Genomic DNA, 17671 nt, shown 5'->3' on the forward strand with positions numbered 1-17671 from the left:
ATGTACTTAGCTCCCACCCAAACACAGATAGGCAATCTGTATCATAGCCCATTGACATGGGAATATATCTATCGTGGAGTTATAACAGATAATCACCGAATGCATTCCACGGCTTCTAGAGAGAATATGGAATATCTGTACTTTAAATAGATGAGTCTGTTACTATATCTTTGAATGCCTTAAAATAAATCCAACCATTTTAGATGTTAAAGGATTTTTAAAATAGAAATGCAAATAAGGAGGGTTGTAAAATAAGAGGAGGTGTTAAGTTAGGGAGGAATACATAAGATATAAATGTGGGCTGGGTATGTTCATTCATATAAGCTAAGTATGTTATCCAACATTTATTTAGTTGGGGTTGACACCTGTAGAATACACATTTATGTGTTTCTAAAGCAGTAGGACCTTCTGTCCATTGAGTGATAGTTGGTGTCCAGCCTTAGAGTATTTGCTGTTTATTTAAAGTATTTCTGTAGGAAAGGCTCCTGAGATTATTAAAAAATGGTTAAAACAACACAAAGATAAAACATTCTAAAATTACTTCAGAATACTATTCCAAAACTACTAAAAGCAGTCTAAAAATAATCTTGAGCCTGTTAAAGACTGCCCAAATAAAGCTGCTTCGGGTCTCTTTGGAGGTATGCTGTTTAAATGATGCATGGGTCCTAAGAGTCCGGAAGCTGCACCAAAGCTGCACTCCAGTGCTTAGGAATGGAGTGTGGCTTTGGCGCGACCTCCGGACTCTTAGGACCCATGCATCATTTAAATAGCATACCTCCAAAGAGACCCGAAGCAGCTTTATTTGGGCAGTCTGTAACAGGCCTTAGAATCCAGTTTTGAAACAGTTAAAACAGCAAATGTGGGACCACATTGTTTGGGCTGCCTGCTGGGCCCTTAAGAGAAATGGGGCTAGCCTAACTTCCTTGGCAGGGGTTGCGCTGTTCAGCTGCTGCAGGTCCATACAGCACTGTTCTCCAGCACCACATTTCAAATGAGTTGATTTTCCTCCTATCCTTCTTCTTAACTGTCCAGCTCTCACATCCATACCTGGCAATAGGGAATACAATAGCTTGTACAATTCTAACTTTTGTGCTCAGTTGTATATCCTTGCATTTTAGGATCTTCTCTAGTTCTTTCATAGCTGTCCTTCCCATTCTTAAACCTCTGATTTCCTGGCTGCAGTCTTCATTTCTATCAATGTTTGATTCCAGGTATGAGAATTCTTTTACTATTTCTATTTCTTCGTTATCTAATTCAAATTTGTGTAGGTTCTCAGTGGTCCTTATTTGTATCCATCCTCTGGGTCTTATTCTCTGGGGCTGCAGAAAACAAGCTTGCTCCATCTTCAGTATGACAGCACTTATGACTGCTTTATCATGCCTGGTCCTGAGTGGCTGGTGAGAGCTTCTCTGTCCATACAGATGCCATTGCTGTGGACTGTGAGGGACAGAAGAGCAGCCAGGCGCTGCTTTATCATGCCTGAGTGGCTAGTGAGAGCCTCTCCTTTTATTCCAACTCCCATTGCTGTGGCAGTTGACAGAGAAGAAGAACAGCTAGGAACTGCTCAATTTAGGCACCATTTCGCTTTACTTGTGTCCTGAATCTTTTGTAAGCCTGAGGGCAGGGAACTGTCAGATTAACTAATTTTAAGATGCTTTGGGAACATTTGTGGTTGAAGTGTGGGGTATAAATACTCTAAATAAAAAAACAACTGGCTAATTTACAACAGAAATAAAAGCTTTCAGACTCCTCCTTGCTGCCACTCTAGAGAAGATGAATGTAGGAATATTAGCCTAGAAGTCACCCATAGTTCATTCTTGTAACACTAAACTATAGTTTAAAAATAGCTGTAAGGCAATCAGTATCTCTTCTAAGATCTGCTGACTGATTAAAAAAATTAGGAGATTTTATTTTTGGAAGGATCATTGCATCCATAACAAATAACATGTGGAAAGTTGTGTGTAGGGGTTTAAAAAGCATTACTGAGAACTCTCATCTCTCTTCAGAGAAATTTGGGAATATTCTGCCCCCCCTTTTTTATAAGCTACAAGAAGCATTGTTAACATTTGAAATCAGCAGGATGATGCAGAATCAACATATGCTGTTTTTGTAAGAATAATCATGTTACATTCTTCTGTCTTCTTTCCTCCTTTCGACAGACAAGAAAAAGGAAAACATAGGAAGCAGCCTTATATCAGCTCAGCCTGTTTTCTTTAGGCCTGCTCTTGGATTTCAAGAGTCTTTGATCTTTCCCATCATATATTAGGCAGTGAAGCTGAGAGCTATGTTTTCATAGTATCTGCCCTATCCCAGAACTACAGTTCTTCCTAAAAGGAGTTAATACCGTGTGGGTGCAGCTGATGCACAAGCAGTGGCTTGGACAGTTTCACAGTGGTTTGCTGATAAAACTGATATCCAACTTGATCTGGATACTACAAGTATTTGGGCTTCATTTGTTATCAAGTCCTTGAAACTGAGAGTATTTTGAAGAATGATGTGGATGAAACTTGCATTCCAGTCAAATCCAACTACATAATTGCTTTGGAGAAGCTATTCAGTGAAGTCGAGTATCCTGTTCAACTAATGATCCAGAATAATCTGGTGTGTGCATACCCAAAGAAACAGGCAAGATACTAGTAAACAAGCGTTGATGCTCAAGGGTGGGGACTGTAAACCCTTGAGATTCCACCTCTTTAGTGATGGAAAACAAAGTCTCAAGGAGCAAGCTTACAGGACTTGTGCTCAGTGCTTAAAAAAACCTTCATCTAGGCAAATTTTGTGGCTATAACATCAGAATTCAAATAACTGTATATCTTTTGCAGTTTTGCAAGATTTCTCTTAACTTGCATTATTCTGACATTTTAAAATGATTTCAATTATTTCTATTTTAAGTTGCTCCCCTTTTTTGCATGTGTGTAAAATGGCTGTTTGCATGAAACACAGTAAATTGACTGAGTGACTGACATTTTAAAATAATTTCTCAGAATATAATTCTCTTCTACTTTTCTTGGGGAGGAGAAGGAACTATGTACGTCAGTAGGTTCATGCCACAACACCACTGGAGAACTTATTTGGCAACTCTTCTGGCTTCTGAGATTGTTCATGTACTTCCCCAATCATATCTGTTCAACATAAGAGCAAAACAGTTGCCTACTACTACTACAAATCATAGCTCAGTTCTGTGTCCATTTTCCTTTTAACTTTTCTGAATTTCCACACCAATGCAGCAAACAAAGGATAATTGTCTGTAGCAGGAACAACATACTAAGAGGTTACTTTTCTATGAATTGGGTTGCAGTCTTGTTCTTTCAAAGGTGGGGAATCTCGGGGCAGGAGAAATCTCTTCCCTCTTGGAGTTCCTCAGATGGCCATGCAACTTTCCAATGATAACACAGTTTAACACTTTCCCAGGACCTTTCACACTACACAGTTATGGCACTATAAATCCAATTTAACTGCTGTGGTTGCATGCTATAGCATCCTGGAATTTGTAGTATGGTGGGGTACTAGACCTATCTGGCAGAGAATTCTAAATATTTCTTCCTAAGCTGCAGATCCCAAGACTCCTTAGTATGGAACCAGTGAATTGACATGGTATCATACTGCTATGATATCATGTAGCATGAAGTGACTTTCCCACATTCTGTGCTTTCCTCCATTCTAAAAAGGGTGAAGCATATTTCCCAAAGTTTAGTTACTGGCAGCACAAGTTTAAGTTAAAATACTCTGATAGTCTGGCACACTCCAGTTTCTCTGGAATTGGTGGCTCATGGCCTGAACGCTGCCTCACACATTTCATTGAGCAGAAGCATGGAGTCAGTATGCCAAACCTTTGACTCAGGTTTGTCTGTTTTAATACTGTCTGAGTCCATCTCCTTCATAAATGGAGCATGTATATTAATTAGTAATAACAAATTTACTGTAGACATTTCATCACCACCACATGAATCATTAAACTATTTAGACTGATAGAACAGAAAATATATTTAAGTATAAAACATAAGCATAATATGATATACAGTGGACCCTTGTTATAGGCTGGGGTTTTGTTCCAAGATCCCCCGTGGATGACACAATCCATGTATGCTCAAGTCCCTTTAAATATAATGACATAGCAAAATGGTGTCCCTTATAAACAATGGAAAATCAAGGTTTGATATTTGAAATGCATACTTTTTTTGAACATTTTCAAACCATGAATCCTTGAATCCGTGTATAAAAAATCCATGTATAAGAAAGGCTGATTGTATTTATTTTGAAGCTGGAGTTCGAATCCGTACATTTCTTCCAACTCCAACTCCACAGCCTTGAAAGTAAGGGCCTGAAGAGACAGGCAAAAATAAAGTTGTTTCAGGTCACTTTGAAGGTATGCTGTTTAAATGATGCATGAGATCTAAGATGCTGGAAGCCATGCCAAATCCATGCTTCAGTCCTAAGGACTGGAGCGCAGCTTTGGCCTCTTAAAATGCATGTGTTATTTAAAAGTATACCTCCAAAGTGACCTGAAGCTGCTTTATTTTCTCCTGTCTGTTCAGGCCTTAAGTCCCATGGAATTTATTTGGACTTAATTGGGAATAGGTACAGTACCTTTAAGCTATGTTTTACTCGAGGAAGTATTCTGGTTCTGGTATCATGTCTACCTAGCTAAGAAGATCTACCTAAATGAGCAGGCTTCCATGGGTATAGCACTTATTGTAACATAAGTATTAGTCCTAAATGTAATGTGGATTTGTATTTGTACTTGAATAACATATGAATTGTGATACCACCAAGTTTGCACTGGATTTTTCTCAATCCATGTTTTGATACAGCTAGGGACACATTAATGCTTTTTAAATGGGGGGACGTAATGTGATCCTCCATATATTGCAACAACTAGCATCCCTCCCCATTGGCTATGTTGACTAGGGCTACATGAATTCCACACCTGTTTTAAATAGAGTGACTAACTGTGTTGTAAAAGTGACTGGAGAAGTGATGTGATTCAAGATAGCTGGGAACAGTCTTGCCTTGGTCACTATGTAGAATTGCTGCTATCTTTTCAGCAATTGCAGTTCTTGTGCAAAGGTTTTTCAGTATATTTTGTGTGTAAGTAATGGGTGAGAAGAAGGGACAGTCGAAATTAGGACAGGGTTGACAGTTGATTCATGGACAGGAAAACTGAGTTATAGAGGCAGACGGCATCAAGACAGACAAGCTCCCTGGAAGCTCCAGACCTTAAATGACTTCAGATTTTAGAACCTAAATTTAGCTTCAGATTTCTTCTGCTTGTCAAATTATAATTTTTAATGGAAGGAATAACTTAGGTACATAATTTGATAAGCTGAAAGAGCAACAGTGCCAGCTGCTCGATGTGAATGAGGAAAACAAATTATTTACTGATGCTAGGAGCAATTTTTTTGATTTTCAGCATTTGATGACTATCACAAGATAGTGAGGTTTTGCCATTCTCTCAAGAGGCACAGCAAGAAAACACTCTTGCTCTTTGTGCTGTGAAAGAAGTCAACTGCACTTTTTTGAACAGCCCTGACAATGAAAGAATTCAGTGATCTGACATGGCTGTCACACATTGGCCTTTCCAGAGGCCTTAGGGTTTGTTCATATGTAGCTTTAAAAGTGGGTAATACCAGTCTTCTTGCAGATGAGCTAGAAGACGCTTGCTAGCATCAATCTGAATTGTCTGGCAGATCAGTTGCAAGGCAGTGCGTCTTGTAGTATGGAGAACATAGTGCCTGGGGAGGCAGCAATGACTTCTGATCAGATTACCAAGACCTTACAACATCACCTATACTGGACAACAGTCGATGATCTGGACTATATGTATGTTAAAGTAAGTTATATCTCTCCTCGTCAGTTGAGGATTCACTTGAATTAACTTTTCACTAATGCATGTTGTCTTCTTGGCCACATTGTCTACCAAGTTTGCAATCTTATGTTGTGTTATATAAATAGCTTGTTGATTTGATATCTATGGGCAGTATATATTATATACAGAGAGAGAGAGAGAGAGAGAGTTGTATAAATGAAAGTATTCAAACTGTGTTGGAAAGGTTTATTTCATGAGATTGTCTTGCAGGGTTCCAGAGGGGTAGTTGTACAGTATTCTTGTTTTTGTACTGGCAAGGGTTATAGTTTTTGAACATGATTCCTCACATAAGATTGCCAAAGTGCTTATACATCTATTCAGATTTATTCTAAAATAAAGTAATATCTCTGTGGAATTTACTTAGTTATGTCAAGCAGTACTTTGGGGGATGCAATCTGATCTAGGTTCTTAGTTTAGTATTTTGTAATTCTGCTTTGTAATATCTGATTTGAACTGGAAAATGTGGTTTTGGGGACTACAGATCTTTTTGGTTAGACAAGAAAGCATCCAACCTAAGTTTTGTTCCTCAGGGCTTTCTTTCCAGGGTGTGTCTTTCTAAGAACAAGGGATGGGAAGCAATGGGTTTTTAAAAGAAAGAGACTTTTAAAAAGCCTCTTAATAGAGTCTGGGTGAAGAATTCAGTTGTTGATTTTAACACAGATTACTTCCAGGCTTGTTAACTAATTCTTTTTGAAGGATTCTCCTGTTTTAAAAGCAGTCAGATTAATGTTTCAAAAGAAAATAACATTCCCATTTACCATACTGGGTGGGGATGATAAGGTTGTAGTCTAACACATATGGAGAGTATCGGGTTTGGGACCTGTGTGGATATTAGAGACTAGTAGAATGCGGGGGTTCTTTAATATCCTAGAAGTCACACATCTGTAATTTAGGAAAGATTTTAGCTCCAGGGGACTTGCCTTATTTTCAAAGAATTAAATGTTCTAAATCAAATTTTGGGGGTTGTTGTTGACTAGGGTTAACTAGAGTTCTTTGAGTTATCTTTGAGGTTTTTTAAAATCTTTATGGCTCAATGATTAATGCTTTGGAAAGGGACACATAGTCAAAATTTGCTGCCCTTTGATTCCTGAATGGAGCAATAACTTTATATATTGCATAATTTCAACAGAAGAGTTAGTTCAGCTCTATCTTAAGCCATTAATATTTAGTTTTAGGAAGTTCAAATGCTTACTTTAAAGAAGATGTTCGATGAAACAGTAGGCATTCCAGCACGACTGTATTGTGTAATGTGAAGACGGTGTGTGTGCAAATAAACTATTTTGAAGAGGATATTGCATTCTGATGGACATTACATTTTGGTATCATGAAACCGTGCTAAATGAAATGGCTAAATCAGACAATGTTACTTTCTTTCCTTTTTTAAAAAGCCATTTATGTTGTTAATTGCCTTCAAGTCACTCTGCACGCATGGCGACCCCGTGGATGAGACATCTCCAACAAGTCTCCTTATTCTCCACTGCTCTGCTTAGTTGCTTTAAATTCATACCCGTGACCTCCTTAATAGGGTCCGTCCATCTAGCTTGCAGCCATCCTCCCTTTCTACTTCCCTCTGCCTTTCCTAGTACAGTATTACTGTTTTTTTTCCAATGAGTCATGTCTTCTCATGACATGGCCAAAGTACAACAGCTTAATCATCTTGGCTTCCAGGGAGATTTCTGTCTTTGTTTGTTCTAGGACCCGTTTGTATAGAGATCTTGTAGCACTTTTGAGACTGACTAAAGGAAGAAGTTGACAGCATGAGCTTTCGTAGATTTAAATCTACTTCCTTGGAAGTAGATGCATGAGGAAGTAGACTATGAAAGCTCATGCTGCAACTTCTTTCAGTGAGTCTCAAAGGTGCTACAAGATCTGTCTACATACTGATTCTACAGACTAACACAGCTATATTTTTGAATTCTACCACCAGGACCCATTTGTCTTTTTGGCTGTTCACAGTATCTTCAGTACTCTTCTCGACCACCACATCTCAGATTAGTTGATTTTCTTCTTATCCACTTCCTTCGCTGTCCAGCTCTCACCTCTGTACATGGTGATGGGAAATACAGTGGCTTGTACATTTCTAACTTTTGTGTTCCATTGTTTACCTTCGCTCTTTAGAATCTTTTCTAGTTTCTTCATAGCTGTTCTCCCCACTCTTAGGGGCTGTTCAGACAGCCCCAAAGGGGCGGCATAGAGCTGCCCCTTCTTCAGATGGATTGGGGCTGTGGCAACTGCATGCTTTGGCCCCGATCCAGCCTTTCCAGGGCGCAAAAAGGAGCCACAAAAACAGCTCCTTTTTGTGCCCTGGATAGGGCACGATAGCTGCAGTGGTGCGGCTATGAGGTGCTCCTTTGGCTCTGCATCATATGGATGCAGCACTGGAGGAACGCAGTGATGCCATCGGTTGTGTGGAGCAGCATGCAGCGCCACAGTGTCCTGGGGGCGGAGTTGAGGTGTGTGTCATGAGGATGCGACACCCTGACTCCGCCCCCGTGCCGGCCAAAAGTGCTTGTCTGTATAGGGCCCTTAGACTTCTTCTGATTTCTTCTTAATCTTCTGATTTCTTCTCAATGTTTGATCCAAGATATGGGAACTCTTTTACTATTTCCTCGTTGTCTAGCTTGAATTTATGTAGTTCCTCCGTGGTCATTATTTTTGTTTTCTTTATTTTCAGCAGTAAGCCTGCCTTTGCACTTTCATCCTTGATCTTCCTTAGTAGTTGTTCTAGGTCTATGATGTTTTCTGCTAGCAATATGGTGTCATCTCCATATCTTAGATTGAATGCCATTTATAATGCTTCCCATCCTAACAGCAATGTGGGCCAGTATGTTCATCATGTACTGGATGCTCTTAGTGTGACCACAAGATAGTTTATTCCTGAGGCAGAGCGGTATACTATATACGTAGTTAAAATTCATGGTAGCCAAACTCAATGAAACGATTTTGCAACCAGAGACAGAAGATTTTCTCTTGAAGTAAAAACATAGTGATAAAAGAATAACAGCGAGTTCTCTGCTTTTTCCTAGTCTTAAAAATCTGTATGAGGCAGCAGCTTCATCTTGTATAGCCATAGGGTTCGTCCTGCTGTTAACTTTCTATTTAAGTCTTACAAAAGAGCAAGCAAGACTTTCGAGTCCTATGAACATATTAAGAGGAATATTAAAGGCAGCAGTTTCTAGCTGTACACTTTGTTCAGTGAACAAGTAAACGAAAGGGAGTGAGAACTACTTGCCAAATTAAAACAGCAACAACAACACAGTTAGATTTAAGGGATTTTTTGAGAGAAGACTAGGATATAAGAATTTAGAAATTGCATTGCAGCTCCCAGAATCCACCACTCAATATGGACAATGTCCATGTTCACCAATATCCATGTTGGCCAGGGGATTCTGGGAACTCTAGTCCCAAAAAACATTTCCAGGTTTGGCATATCATTCACTGTTTGTGTCATTAAGGCATTGCTTCTTTTTATCCACACATTTTGTGTTGTAAATTGAAGAGGTTCCTTTTGCCCACTTAAATAGTGCAGGATGTGAAACCAATGTGTGTTGCTGTGATCTGAGGCTCTGCTATTGCTGAACATTCAAGCTAATATGAAATACATGCATAGAAAAGATGCAAATTTGTTTTGTTTTTTAAATAAACCCTAAATCCTCATATTAGGCAATCTTAAAGATAGGAGGAAAGCTATCCCTGTTTAGTCCCCTTCTTGGATTTTGCAGCAAGGAGTTCAGGCTTAATGGCAACTTTGTAAATATTGATGATGAGGCTTCCTGTCGAATTGTTTCCTTTTTATTGAGACACGATCAGGAAACTGGTTTCAATTTACACCATAAATAATTTGTCAAATTCCTTATCTACAGAGGAAGATAAAATTACTATTTGGGTAAAGAACATAGTTTCCTTTAGCTGTTTCTATTTTAGTGCTATGGTACAGTGTGCTTCTCTCCAGTTCATGAATACATCAGTCCTATATATATCTGGGAATAAGCCCTGTTGAGTTCAATCAGAATTATTCTCAGGTAAGAGTTAATAGGATTGCAGTCCAGTTGTGACAAGATCCTTTTATGCTTCTCTTTTGCCTTTCCTTGTGTTGCCCTAGTGGTAAAAGTGTTAAGCAATCCACTATTGAGATTGCTTCAGTATTAAACTACAAAAACAAGTATAAAACAAGCTTCCTCTTTTTATAATGAGGAGGCCAGTAATAGCAAACAACAATTTGAATTCAAAAACATGGCCATTTTAGTCTGGAAACTCAGTATGCAAAAAGATCTTGTAGCACCTCTGAGGCTAACTGAAAGAGAGAAGTTTGTAGCATGAGCTTTTGTAGACTTGAATCTACTTGCTTCCCCATGCATCTAAGGAAGTAGAGTGAAGTCTGTGAAAGCTCATGCTACCAACTTCTCTCTTTCAATTAGTCTCAAAGGTGCTACAAGGTCCCTTTGCATAAACAATTTGTATGACATTTTAGCCAGGACACATTGGATTATTTTCAGGTCAAGCCATCTGAATTTAGATTATTGGCTGATTTTTAAAAATGAGCATCTTTGGAAATAGTAGTCAGAGTCATCTGAGGAGTTTTCCAATCCATTTCAGTTAGATTTATAGCAAATCTTTTTGATGGATTCTGAGTAGCTAAGGAATTAAAATCTGACATCCATATGCAAAACAAGCTTCTGTACTTTTTCTGTGTGGTACACCTAAAATTAGCAGCAAGGCAGAGAAATTAGATTTCACTGGGGAGCCCTTTAGTCTTTTTAGGAAGCTCTTGGGCTTTGAATCCCAGCAGACACAAACAAAAGGGCCATTTTAACCACAGATGAGAAAAGTAATTTTTGAATTACACTTCCTAGAAACCCCCCCCCCCCGGTCAGCATTCTGGGATTTTATTCCCCAGATATATTTTTCCAAGCTTTTAGTATAGCCTATACATTGGGGAAAGTTGCATTTGACTTAAGAAGGACATTAACAAGATAGAATGTGTCCAAAGGAGGTAGGTTAAGATGGTAAAAGGTGTAATAATGAAGCTGTGTGAGGAACCATTGAGGCAGCTGGGTATGTTTAGCCTAGAGAAGATAACACTGGAATGCGATATGATAGACATCTTACCAGTATCTGAAAAGCTGCCACATAGAAGATGCAGTGAATTTGTCCGCACTGCAAAAATAATCCAGTTTGACATCGCTTTAAGTCATGACTCAGTGTTATGGAATTCTGTCACTAGAACTCTCTGACACAGAAGGCTAAATGTCTTAAAGAACTACAGTTCGCAGTATCCCATCGCATTGAATCATGGCACTAAGTGTGGTAAGTAAGTGGTGATGTTTCTGTATTGGTCAGGTATGCTCTCTGTTGCACTTACATTAGAGGCAGTGCCTTGTCTGGTAATGGTATATTCACTCATTTTGTCCGTTAATTGGATAAAACCTAGTAGCATTTTTTTTTCTAGGCAGGAAAGAGCATCATGGCAATGTTACAGAGGGCAGCACCAGCTTGCTACTGATTCAGCTCTGGAAAATAATCATTGCTGAGAAGCTAGTGATCATATGATACTTTCTGTCTGAAGGTAAAAAAGATCTGTACAGTCCTATTGTGAGGTCTGAACTTGCATTGGCTGAATGGTGTAACAAATAATTGAGAGCTAATGTGGTTAGAGTGCTGAATTGCTAAAGAAAGAGTGCTAAAGAAGCCAGTACAGTAGCTTGCTCAGCCATGAAAGCTGATGGGTAGCTTTAGGCCAATTATTTTAAACCACCTCACTGGGTTGTTGGGGAGAGGGAGAAAAACCTTGCATGCCACTTTTATTGGGAAGTTAAGCAGGATAAAATGGTACTGTAATTAAGAATGGTCTCCTGGGCTTGGCACTTTCATGTCTGCTTTTAAGAGCAATAAGGAGCAGCTGTGAGAGTAGCAGCACAACTCTTTTTAAAATTAAGAAATTAGCTAAGAGTTTACTTAACACTAAATAGATAAGTAAGAAATATTGCACATGTTCCAGGAAATCCCTCCTAGTAGACTCCTATAGCGAGGAGTTCCAAGCATATTGTAAGACTGGAGCACTTCAGATTGCAGATGAGAATGATAAAGTTGAACATATCCTCCAGCTCTCCCAGTTTTGGCAGGAACAGTCCCAGTTACTCTTCTTCAGATATAGTCGGCCCTCCATTTTCAAGGGGGATCCGTTGTGGACCCCCCTGCGAAAACGGAGACTTGCCTATATTCAAGCCCCAATAATGGAGATCATCCCTCTGTGAATATTCAAGACCATGGACTTCAAGCCCATGAGAAAGGAAGGACAACTGTACTTTTAAAATGTCCCCACTTTCTCTCTCCTACTCCCACGCTTTTAGCTTACTGTATATACTTGACTATAAGTCGGCCTTATGTATAAGTCGAGGGCAGGTTTTGGGGTCAAAATTATGGATTTTGATATGATCTGTGGATAAGTCCACAGTAAAACCTAGGAGCGAGTAATGAAGGATGTAAAGGACAAAGCAAAGGAAAACAATGCCAAAAAACCTACAAAATTCCAGCAGGCCTAACTTTTTGAGTTCATACTAAAGGCTGGATGGATGAGAGAGTAAAAGGGGGTCAGTGCTTCCAAGGCAGCTTCATCTTTTTTCGTTCACCAGGGGATAGTTTTACACACACACACACACGTTAAAATACAGTACTCACATTGACCTGTGGATAAGTCGACTCAGGTTTTTGGGGTGAATTTTTAATCTAAATTTCATCTACATTTCTAGACTTATATATGAGTATATACAGTACTTCCATTGCTGTAGACCTGAGTTCAAAGTGCAAAAGTAACTTGCACTTAGTTGACTCAGGTGGGAGATTAGAGCTTACTGTTTTCTGTCTAGAGAAATGTGTAGGTGTTCTCCAGAGGTCCAAAAGAGGTAGCAACTGCTGATCTAAAGGGGGCTTGACTGGCATGAAGTGGCTTGTCATTAGACAGCAATTCAAAGGAGTACATGGACAGAAATTAACTAATAACAATTGTGTTCCTCTGCTATGCCTTCTTCTGTATGTTTCCCATTGGAAGAGAGAGATGCAGCACATTCCCTGCTATGTAGCAGATGCAGAGGTCATAAGAGGAGAAGCAACACATCTCTTGCTCTGTGTCCTCCTGGCAGGCCTACCAAGCAAAGGCAGCAGACTTCAGTTGCTTGGCTCCCACCTAAGCAAGCAAAGGAAATCCCTATCAGATACAGCAAAAGTACAAGATTCCAGTTTCTTCCTCCCCTCTCACCCTTCTCCCTACAAAAGGCAAAGGAAACCCCTTTCTTCCATCAGTGCCAAGATTTCAGTTCCTTTTTCCCATCCCCATTCCCCTCTCCTAGGTCAGGTCAAAGAAAACCAGTTACCTTTTCTTATTGCTCAGAACTACCCTCTAGAATCCAAATAGCCCCACTGTCTCATCCCACCCACTTTGTTCTCTCACCACTTCCTCTTTTGCTTTCCTGCCTCAACTTCAGAGGCCTCCTGGGAGAGCTCTGCATTATGGACAAGGCTTTCATTTATTTCATAGAAGAAACCACAAGGGCCATCCAGTCCAAAGCCATTTTATTTTTGGAGAAACACTGTAAATTTGAAAAGTAAATTGGGGTAAAGCAAATTGGAAATTGGTTATAATTTATTTTTGTGACAACTAAAAAAAATTAAGTTAGATTGTGACTATGACATACAAAAAGATAACTTCTTTTGTGTTGTAAAGTTTAGTTATTTTTCTAACTGAAGGATGAATTTAGCCGTTCTACATAGCTGTGTTTTGTTTCACATGTTAGTGGCTTGTGGCATTATGATGCTTAAAAAAGCAACTAAAATGGATTTATTGTAGTTACTCTTATAAAATGAGAAATGATTTACTTTTCAAAATATACATACATAGGTTACTTAAAAATTTGGGTTGAAAGAGTGTCATTTTGGTCTCCCTGGGAAGGGAATTTCAGAGTCTAAGGGCAGCCACCAGGAAAAACCCTTTTGTCTCTCTTTCACCTATGCTTGCAATGGTAGTGGGACTGAGAAGAGGGCCTCACCTGATGATCTCAGGTTCTAGGTAGCAATAGCAATAGCAAGTACATTTTTATACCGCTTTAGTGAACTTAGGGAACTTAGTCACATTCTCTCAGCCTCATAGCAAGGCAAATGCAAATTTCTCTAAACAAATCTTGGCAAGAAAAACTGTCATGATAGTTTCATAAGAAACTACATGAAGGCAGACGACAACAACAGAAAGGAGGATCACTGTCAGAGGCTTAGTTAACTAGGGCATGACTATATGTTCGGAAGAACCTAAAATGGAAGGAGGGGGCTATGTAGGAATCAACCAGTGCCTTTAAGACTGATTTATTTTAGCATGAGTGTTTGTGAATATCAGTCTACTTCTTCAGTGCATGAAAGCTCATACCAAAATAAACCAGTCTCATAAGGTGCTTTTTGATTCCTTTATTCCTCCTGCTTTCCATTTTACACTGAACCAGACTAACATAGCTGTCTCCGTAATAAGTCTTAACATATTTTTGTCTATTTTATTTAGTAAGAAAAGGTGTTTGTCTTCTTTTCATATACTCAGACAATACTTATAAAAGAGTGTTGTTCAAATGTATGTCTTGCTCTGATGATACAGTGTCTCATTTAAGATTAAATACTTTATAGCTATGCAAGATGTTTGTTCAGATCCTGAGCATTTTTACAGAATTTGAGAAGCTTCTAATGTATTGTATCCTGCAAATATGATGTGAGAATGCCTAATAAAATGTTTGTTTATTTCTAGTGGTTAGTAGTGTCTTCAAGAGGTGAAAACCTCAAGTGTGTCTTGTGATGTGAATGTTTTGGTGGTTAGTATGGTCTGATGATTTGTCCATGTGATCTTGGATGAGAGCATGAAGTATAAAGAATTCTTGCCATAGTTCATGTCTGTTCGTTTTATAGGACTAGATATTTGTATCTTTGCCCTTTATATCTAATCACATTTTGGCAGTGTGTGCAACAAAAATGATATCTTACATATTTTCATCCTTCTTAGTAAGAGTTTCAGGGAGAAGCATTACTTGTTATTTACTAGCGTTTGGGAGGAAATAATTTGTCTGTGAGTGTTACTTGTGGAAATCATTCTTCCCTTGAAATTTCTTTCTGATATTCTGTCATGTCTGCACAATAATTCTGCCAGTAAATTTGTTCTCTGTGTGTCCTTGAGCTGCTACTATTTTATTTATTCTCTGCTTTACAAAACCTAGAATTGCGACTAGCATGTTCTATTTTTGTGGATGTCAGGGTTTGGTTTTTGAAACAGCTGCTGCTCTCTTCTCTCTTCTAGACCAGATTTAAGCCTAGCAGGGCATCTGTGCTTCCTTCCAGCTGCCATTCAGCGAGCATTTTAAAAATTATGTCCTAGCTCTAGGTTTCAAAAGCATAGCTCTAGGTTTCAAAAGCATAGATAAATATATGCCCTTCTCCTTTGGGATAGAGCAGACTCTGGTTGAGAATAAATGGCAGCAAAATAATGCTACAGTGCTTCCCTTGTAGCATAAATAGTGGCAGAAATATCTTCTGCTTTTTGACTTAAAAATTGAAATGTTTCTTGATTTTGCAGTAGAAGGATGGATGATGAAGCTTGACAACAGCCTTCTGGTGTTAGCAGGATCTTCATGTGGCTTAACTGTCTTAAAGGGGAGACTCAGTGGTTTCTATGGTGATCTGTTTCACCCAATTCCTTGTTGTTGCAAGTAGACTTGGTCCTCAACATTTGCGGATTTGATTATTAATGGATTTGATTAATATATTATCTCTAGGAATATCTAGGTCCTCCAGTGCAACTCTATGGTCAACTTTAACCAAAAGTTGCACTGAAGGAACTAGAGATTCCTAGAGAGAACTCTCCACTAGGCATGTGTAGTTCCTCCAGCGCAATTCTATGGCCAATGTCTGGCAGATGTTGACCACAGAGTTGCACTGGAGGATCTAGAGAATCCTAGAGAGGTGTTCGCTCAGGTATAAACAGTGTTTTTGTTATTTGTGGTTTTTCCATATTCATAAGGATCCTGTGCTCCTAACTCCAGCGAATGTAGAGGGACAAGTGTATATGATGTTATGATTTTGCTACCAGATAACTGAAAATGTGATCCTTCTGATATTGTAGCGCTGGCTGATCGGTAAGAAATGCTACCTGCCACTTAATGATCTGGAAGCAAACTAGTGGACTGTGTTGATATACTATCCTTATTGGGTTCTCCCCCACTCTCTCTCTTTCTAATGGCCCATTCTACATGTCCTGTTAGAAATTGTTTGATTGTACATTCCCCTTTTACAGTACACCTTTCAGATATCCCAAATGGACAGAAGTATAGACAAGTGCATCACTTTTTAAGTATTGTTTTACCAGAGGAGGAAGGTTAACACTGCCGGCTATTCTGGATAGGGTTGATGAGAAGTTACTGTTAGCAGTAGCTCTGGAGAGCCCCAAATTGTCCACTCCTGAGTAAATCCCCTGATCTACCACTGGAAAGCTTCTAAGAGCTGCTTACAAATCAGATATGTTTTTTTTAAAGGGCAAGATTTTCATCTTTATTTAATAATCCCTCCTTTACCCACAAGGTCAATCACACCACAAGGATTATGGCTCAGGATCTGCAAGTGCTGGCATTGTGTCTCATGTTCCATCCTCCTAGGCTGGAACTTTTGACGTGGGTTACTTGGACTGAATATGGCCCAAGCAAATGCATCTATCTCATTGTCAGAGTGTGGAAAAGTTGTCTTTTGAACTAGAACTTCCAGAATACCCCAGACATTTGAGAGCCGTAGTCCAAAAAAATCTAACTTTTTCAGAGTTCTGCATATTGTGTATATGGATAGAGACTAGTGAATAGTCTCTATCCATATGGTCCTCATGCCATTAGGGTTTAATTGTTGAAGGCACCCTGAATTAATGAATGCAACCTAGAAAGTGATTTGTGGTTCTAATAGTAACCAAGAGGCAAGTTAACCATGCCAAGTACAATGGAAGGACATCTAAAAGTGTATGTGTCTTTATTTTAGTTGGTACTGATAGAACACACTTCCTCGGAGTGTAATGGAGTCTCCCTCCTTGGAGGTCTTCAAACGGAGGCTGGATGGCCATCTGTCGGGGATGCTTTGATCTGGATTTCCTGCATGGCAGGGGGTTGGACTGGATGGCCCTTGCGGTCTCTTCCAACTCTATGATTCTATGACATTATCTGCATGGTCTGTGTTCTATGTTCAGGCATAGTACTGAGGAGCTACAAAGGATAGTTGGTGCTTCCATCTCAGTTTTCCTCTGACTGTTGGGCAGTCTCTTCAACTCTGCTACATAGAGCCTCTGCAGGGCAGTTATGGGGGAAGTACATGCATGCACACTGCAGCCTTGTGCTCATTACTGTGTAAAATAGCAGTGTGGGCTTCAGCAGGTATATGAGTGCAAATTAATTTAAGAACTTAAAGTCTTTCTTGCTTTGCTGTCCACCAAGGCTCCCTAAAGTAATATACAATAAAATATATGCAATATGTTCTTGAAAACAGATTGCAATTATTTTTAGACACAGTTTTTTTAAAAACCAGCGAATAAAGGTAGAAGGTCAGTCAGAATAATATAGTTTTGGCTGCCCACCTGAAACTGAAAAGGAATAGAGCCAGTCAGATTTCACTTGGCAAGGAATACCATACCCAGGGTGCTGCTACAAAGAAAGCCCTGTTTCATGCATTCCCCAGCCTTGTCTCACAGAGTGATGGGACATGCAACAGAGTCTCCATTTAAGATCTCAGACGCCAAAGAGGCTCATGGAG

At 39.3% G+C, this 17671-nt stretch overlaps 1 protein-coding gene across 5 annotated transcripts in view; it reads left to right on the top strand.

The window, feature by feature from the left end:
* Positions 1–17671, top strand: part of MYO5A (myosin VA) — a 101939-nt gene that overhangs the window by 10047 nt on the left and 74221 nt on the right. For 2 of the 5 annotated variants that reach the window (XM_042472447.1, XM_042472448.1), the window contains exon 1: positions 5520–5830. The exons of 1 other annotated variant lie outside the window; for it this stretch is intronic. In XM_042472447.1, the coding sequence (XP_042328381.1) occupies positions 5717–5830 (114 nt within the window). In that variant the 5' untranslated portion in view covers positions 5520–5716. Of the gene's footprint in view, positions 1–5517; positions 5831–17671 lie in introns of those variants that run through there. 2 more of the 5 variants (XM_042472445.1, XM_042472444.1) reach the window with 2 other exon arrangements.

Source organism: Sceloporus undulatus, chromosome 6, assembly GCF_019175285.1.
Source record: "Sceloporus undulatus isolate JIND9_A2432 ecotype Alabama chromosome 6, SceUnd_v1.1, whole genome shotgun sequence".
Taxonomy (NCBI): Eukaryota; Metazoa; Chordata; class Lepidosauria; order Squamata; family Phrynosomatidae; genus Sceloporus; species Sceloporus undulatus.